Raw genomic sequence first — 7,191 nt, forward strand, 5'->3', positions numbered from 1 at the left:
GCCTTCGATATGGCGATCAGTCATAAAGAGGTGATTATTAGCCGGGATGCTAACGCCATCCTGTGTCTAGGTAGCGATATAGATCTAGCTCACTAGCACACTTGTGATTTCAAGGAAACTAATTTAGGTTACAGTAACACACCTGCCGTTACGATGCTTTAGAGTTTGTTTTTTTTAACAAGCTGTGTGTTTTTTGCAGCTACGAGAAAGATCGCCTAATAACATCCACTCCCCGGAAACCTGGATTGCAGACCATGGCTGCGCCTCCTGCTTCCCTTCCCTTCCCTTCAGAGACTCTGACAGGTGAGCAGAACTTGCTGGCAGGCTAAGCTTTGCTAGCCCTACCACTGCATTGCATGTCTTCTTACATAGCTTTGGAAAATATGCTTACATGTGTTAGTGCCCATGTTTGTACTGATATGTACTTTTTCTGTAATTTGATGTCATACCTTTTTTTTTTTTTTAACACAGTAACAATTTTAGTCATGCTTTTGATTGTTATGGGGTTTCCTTAAATACTGTAAGTTCACATTTCAGACATCAAAACCCTCTCAGTGAAATGCTGCTGTCAGATATGTAATTGTGATATTCTTTCAAAAGGGCAAGGTCCACCACCGCACAAGATTGTTCCTGCACAAGATGGAGGCCGTCTGCACAGCCAGTCCTACCTGACCCTACTGAACACTGACCCAGCTTTGGAGGCCACACCTTGTGTCTCTTTGCACACTCAAATTCTTGCAAAATCCATTATTCAGTCTTACCTGGCACTGTAAATATTACTGTTTGAGAATTTCTTTTTTTTTTTTTAATATGACAAATTCATTGTTTTTTCTTTACGAAAATCTCCCCAATTTCGGTTTTGTACGTGTTATTTTGGAATAAAAATAAGATCCTATACCACATGTCCTGAAATGTCATCTTTCATGCATAATTAGATTTACTGAAATCACGTTGGGGGTATTGTGTGTGGTTTATGCTGTGATTGTAAATGAAAGGCAGATATAAATGTCCTCATTTATTACAAGTAAAACCAAACATGAAAAAGATACAAAAAAAATGTACATAAAATGTGCAAATGCAGTAAGAAAGCAATCCTAATTGCAGTGAAGTTATATTGTATAAACCAAATTGCAGTACAGTGATCTTGCATAGTAGTATTGCAGAACAGCAATTATTGTAATTACACCCAACTGTAAACAAAACCTGCATATTGTCCATGTGGATCAGGATACTTATCACAGATTCTCCAGGCGCAGCAACTGGGAATCACAAGCCTGTGTCTATGTCCAAGTGTTCCATACTGCCACACGACAAATTGTCTATAGGCTGCATATCGAAATTGTTGTGTTCCCCTGGGTTAGGAAGGTCAACAACGGCCCGGATGTTATCCCATATCTTCCTGGCGAGGCACAAAATGTAAGCATGTATGTGTGGTAGCATGGAGACACAAGAGTCCGGTTGTTGGCCACAGCACGTCTTCTCCAGATCTGTGGGCATCTCCCGCAGACGCACCAACCAGGTTGTTGTGGGACACGAGGGCCTGGCAGAGGAGCAGACGAGGAAGATGAGGCCTGGGTCCCGTGATAGGCTCAGCTCAGGCTGTCGGTTGACTGCCTGTCTCTAGCAGGACCTCCGCTACTTCGCCCTCTTCCCCGTCCCCTGGTCCGTCCAATATGACCACCTGATGTACTTGGTACTGGAGTGTAGTCATCGTCAGAGCCGATGCTCTCTTCTTGGAAGCTCTAATATTGAGAAAAGTTGTTACTTTATGATATTCGTGGTTATCTAGCTTTGGAAATGTTTACGGCTAGTTTCATTGTTTATATTGGTAATGCTATCGTAATCTAGCTAACCTTAGCTAACGTTTAGCTTACCAAGCACAATTATACTCATTTCTGAGATATATATTTCTGACGCATATATCTGTGAGTAACATGTAAATGCTCAATGTTTTTTTCAGCGTTTCTTCTTACCTGGGAATCACACATCCATCAGTAGCTCAGTTCAGTTGACAGGCGAACTCATGAACGCGCATGAGGCTCCTTTGGGGGGAGGCGTTATGAACGAGTGGGAGGGGTTACGGGGCAGAGGGAGGGAGCAGAGAGGCTGTTTATGTTCAGATTCTACCTCTGCCTTGCTCTTTTCTCCAAAGTTGCCTACCTCAGCTTTAAGGAATGCCGGAAGAGGCGCGGTTGAGGTGTGGTCCTGCTCCTGAAACTTGCTAGGTAAGCTTCAACTAAAGAAGTCTCCTCCCTGGTAACCTATGATGTAACAGTCTTTTCTGAATTTCTATTGGCTAGAATTGGATCTTTCACTGTGAAGCTGACTGTAACGATCTGTGGACCAGAGACAAAGTTTTAACCAGCAGAAGATTTATTCATTACTTTAAACTGTAGTCTACTTCTTTATCAAAACAAGATGAAGGAGATTATTTTGTTGCTGCTCTTCTGTCATGTTGCATCTCCAGGTAAGATCACATTTAAAATCTTTCCTTTGTAGTTGCTGTAACTACCACCAGCATATTGAGACTATTTTGTGATTACAGATATTAATGTCAGCTTTGTCAACTTTCCTTCTATACTGATATTTATTGACATGATGTATTTAATATGATGAAATATTTTAATTAAATAACAGTTGTCAAAATAGCATGATGTGTTGACAATAATGAGTCATGCATTCCAGGTTGTAAGATTTTCAGAAAATTGATATATTTGACAGTGTTTTGGAGTGAAATAACCTTAAATTTCTGGCAAATTATAAATCCCTTTTGAGTCTGTGTTAATGAATACCAAGCCTTTACAAAATGAATGAAAACTCTCTGTACATTACTCAAGACACTGTTGCTTTATTTATTTGTCCCATAGTCATCAAACAGAAATGTAAATTCTCTGCTGTGCTCGGGGAATTTTCAACCGATCATACATTGTTATTATAAAGATTTATTTAAATAAGACTAGCTAGACCTAGTGCAAGCCGGACCTCCTCTTGGCTTTCACACACTAGTATAATAAGTGTTCTGCACTGCCCATGACCTGCTCTATCATTTTCAGTCACATTGACCCCTGGAGACATTTTGAGTTTAATACAATGTTGGAAAGAGGGGCATTTATGCCCCTTTATGTCTTGACTGTTACCAAACTATGTGCTAAGGGCCTCAAAGTTTGCAGTCTATTTTGAGACATTTATTCAAATACATTAGAGATATCATTCAAACATAACATAACATACTAACATCAAATTTCCAGTCTTGAGGGCCCATACACACACAGACATGTACACACACACGCTCAAGCTGACGTGCGCATACACATTTTGAACTTCAACCACAGTTAAGCCTCACTTGTGTATAAAGATGCACGTGAGCAAACTTATGTGTGCACGTTATGTATGCATGCACACTCCACGTGCACACGGATGCAGGAAGAGTCACCGGTGTCACTCTCAACAGGTCGCACATTCACCGGCACCGGAGTTAGAAAAGACTATAGCCTGAAATGAAGTCAGTCCACTGAGCCTCAGTCGCGGCGAGATGGAGTTTAATATTTGAGATATTGAACATGATATTGAACCATTTCTATGTTTTCTATGTTGTTTAATAGTAATAATTTCAGTCTGTAATAGTCTAGCACTGATTTCAATTCAGTTTCTTTCTCTCTCTCTCTCTCTCTCTCTCTCTCTCTCCCCCCCCCCCCGGTTGCGATGCCTGACAACTACGTTTTCCGCGGAAGAAACATTAACTTTGACTGGACAATAAAGTGAACGCTGATGATGTGGTTTCAACAAACCTGTTTCTATCGCAGATGTTCATTCAGGATTTGAAGGGACGCTTGTAGTAGCGCGACTCGCCGCCTCTGCAAACTCCCGAAACTCGTGTACAAACTTTTAAACTAACTGTTGTCGATGTCAAATGAAGACAGATTCAACAACTGCATGGCTGATTTCTCGCCTCAAATGTTTTCAGAAACACATTTCGGTGAACCGTTTTCGTAATATAAGAGGAAGTTTCCAAACGAGCCACCGTGTTTTTCCAGTTTGAAATCCGGGGCAGAAACACACCGTGACAGTGCAAACAACGCGATATCACGTATACCACTATAACCGTGTAGGTCTTGACGCCACTTATCGCGTGACTTTCAACAATGGGTAGTCGGTAGGTCAGTCAGTCAATCCATCAGTTAGCTACTTTCTAAACCGGCCCGGCAAAAATGTAAATGAAAACCTGAGTTTCTTATGTTAACTGTTTGTCTCACAGTGACTCACTCCCTGAAGGTTTTCCACACTGGATCCACTGAAGTCCCAAACTTCCCAGAGTTTGTGGCTGTTGGGTTGGTTGATGGAGTTCAGATCGCTCACTATGACAGCAACACCAAGAGATTAGTACCCAAACACTGGATGAACAAAGTCATAGCAGATGATCCAGGGCACTTGGAGTGGCACACTGTGAGATGTATGGATGCCCAGCAGTTCTTCAAAGCCGAACTTCAGACTCTGAAGCAGCGCTTCAACCAAACTGGAGGTTTGTTTGCGTTTCACTTTATTCTGCTGAAATGTTTTTCATCCTGGTTTGTTGTAAAATAGCACAGAGAAGTAGCTTCCATCATACACACAGATATGATGACTGGATGCTAGTCTACTGTACTGCTACAGTGTTTCTGTCCATCCCATAATAACCAACAGAGATTATTAACAGTTCATCTCCAATAGATTAGATTAGAATAATTTATAATAAAAAAAACATAATAACTACTGTAGAAACCTGTTTATCACAAGTTTCACAACACACAGCTGATAGAATAACATTACTGCCTGGTTTCTCAATCTACGGAGCAGGACTGTAAACTGTACACAGGCTGCTTCTGCTGGGTCCCATATGACAGTTAGCAGTATGTTTTAATAAACCTGCTGACAGAGTTGGATGTTGACAAAAGTTCAACATCCAACTCTGCTGTGTCCATCCTGTCACAGCCCAGGCTCAATGGACTTGACAAAGACGGAGACCACACATGTTTCAAAGTAATACAACAAAATATTTATTATAACCTAAATAAGTAAATTATACAAAATAAGAATAAGGGTGTAAGTCTGAAACATCAGTAGTGAATGCATTGCATGGGTGAGTGTAAAGTGTGGTGTTGTATGGTGAAAGAAAAGAACCAAAAAAAGGAGCATAAGCTCAAACCATCCAGAAGGGTGGAGAGGAGAGAGAGAATGAGGGAGAGAGAGCAGCCATCTTAAATAACCTGGGATCCACCCATCCCAGGTGTCCCACATCAGTATCAGGGACACTCCCAACTCTGCCTGTCAATCCCCTGTAACAAAAACACAATCAGGAAGCACACAAGAGTGGGAGGGCTGTCACAATCCCATAATTAATATATAGTATAACTACAGATTATATTATATTAACTCTACTGTACTGTCCACAGTGTGTCCATCCCATAATACATATATAGAACACTAGACAATAGATGATAACTCTACTGACCACAGTGTGTTGGTCCATCCCATAATAAATCTCCAGCAGTAGAAACACATTAGATGATAATAACTCTGCTGACCACAGTGTGTTGGTCCATCCCAGTAGGCGGCACCAAGCCAACATCTGCAGGTGGAAATAGTTGTTGGTTGTATGGAATGATTGATGGATGGATGGACCAATCAGGACAGACAGACTGCCTCCCAGTCTCCATAATGGTCCTGCTGGTCTCTGCCTTATTCTGACCAGTTGTAGTAACACACTACTGAACAGACTCACTGTCCTGGCTGACCAGGTCTAGCCTAGTGACTAATCCTAGGCTGAAACTCTCCTTCAGTGGAAGCTTCTAGACCAGCCTCAGGACAGTCTAGTGAGCTTCTGTAGTTTCTCCTAGGAAGAGGATATTGTGGGACTGATCCACTGGCTGCAGGGTTTCAGTGGATGTGATGTTAACTCCAGGATCAGGTTCAGTGTGTGTCTTTCTAGTCAGGACTCCACCTCAGTGTGTGTGTGTGTGTGTGTGTGTGTGTGTGTGTGTGTGTGTGTGTGTGTGTGTTTGTGTGTGTGTTTGTGTGTGTGTGTGTTCCTGCAGCTCACATGAAGCCACTACCTTCAACAGTGTAGATAAACTGTCTGTTGGTCTCTGTGGTAAAGAGAGGATACTGACTGTGTTAGGATCTCACTCTGTTTTACAGCAGTCTCTGCCTCTCTGTCTCTCTCTGAGCCGTCCACACTGTCCACATTATGTTTGGCTGTGAGCGGCTTCCATCCAGCCAGTAACAGCAGTAGGTGTAGATCCTCTGTTTTGGTGTCTGTGGATCAGTGTGTCTCTGTGGTAAAGATGTGATATCAACCACTGATAGTAGACTGTGCTAGGATCTCACTCTGGTTTACTTCAGTCTCTGTCTCTGTCTCTCTCTCAGGTGTCCACACCTACCAGAGCATGTTTGGCTGTGAATGGGATGATGAGACTGGGGATTATGTTAATGGTTTTAATCAGTATGGTTATGATGGAGAAGACTGGCTGGTATTGGACCTGAAGACACTGACATGGATCGCTCTAACACCGCAGGCTGTCATCACCAAACAGAACTTGAACAATGACAAAGCTGAATTAGCAAACTGGAAATACTTCTTGTCCCAGGGTTGCTTTGACCTTCTGAAGAAGTATGTGCACTATGGGAAGAGCACTCTGCAGAGAACAGGTAGAGTCACATGACCTGATGTAGTTTCATGGACACAACAATGTACACACTGTACATGTAACTGTAATGATTTTTGAGTTTACACCCCCCCCCCCCCCTCTCCAGTGCTTCCCTCTGTGTCTCTCCTCCAGAAGTCTCCCTCCTCTCCAGTCAGCTGCCACGCTACAGGTTTCTACCCTGACAAAGGCATGTTGTTCTGGACTAGAGATGGAGAGGAGCTTCAGGACCTCGTGGACCAGGGAGAGATCCTCCCCAACCACGATGGAACCTTCCAGACGAGCGTTCAGCTGGACGTTTCATCAGTCAAACCTGAAGACTGGGGGAAGTACGAGTGTGTGTTTCAGCTCTCTGGTGTCAAGGAGGACATGGTCACCAAACTGGACCCAGCTGTGATCAAGACCAACAACCCGGGTAAGACTGGGATCAGAGCTGATGGAGGAGGAGAGACATTTAGTTTACTTCTTACACCTGACTTGCAATTTATGAATGAATGAATGAATTAATGTA

General features: G+C 42.6%; 1 protein-coding gene across 1 annotated transcript; it reads left to right on the forward strand.

The window, feature by feature from the left end:
- Positions 1–2,250: 2,250 nt before the first annotated feature.
- LOC139640317 (major histocompatibility complex class I-related gene protein-like) lies at positions 2,251–7,112 on the forward strand (the record flags this gene model as incomplete). Its single annotated transcript, XM_071514500.1, has 4 exons — positions 2,251–2,467; positions 4,256–4,519; positions 6,403–6,684; positions 6,790–7,112. Coding segments are annotated over exons 1-4 (918 nt in total), but the record flags the coding sequence as incomplete, so codon positions are not given.
- Between the last annotated feature and the right edge of the window lie 79 nt (positions 7,113–7,191).

The sequence above is a fragment of the Centroberyx affinis genome, unplaced genomic scaffold (assembly GCF_046629955.1).
Source record: "Centroberyx affinis isolate AG114_WGS23_722 - 3 ecotype Tasmania unplaced genomic scaffold, CSIRO-AGI_Caff_v1 ptg009067l_1, whole genome shotgun sequence".
Lineage (NCBI taxonomy): Eukaryota > Metazoa > Chordata > Actinopteri > Beryciformes > Berycidae > Centroberyx > Centroberyx affinis.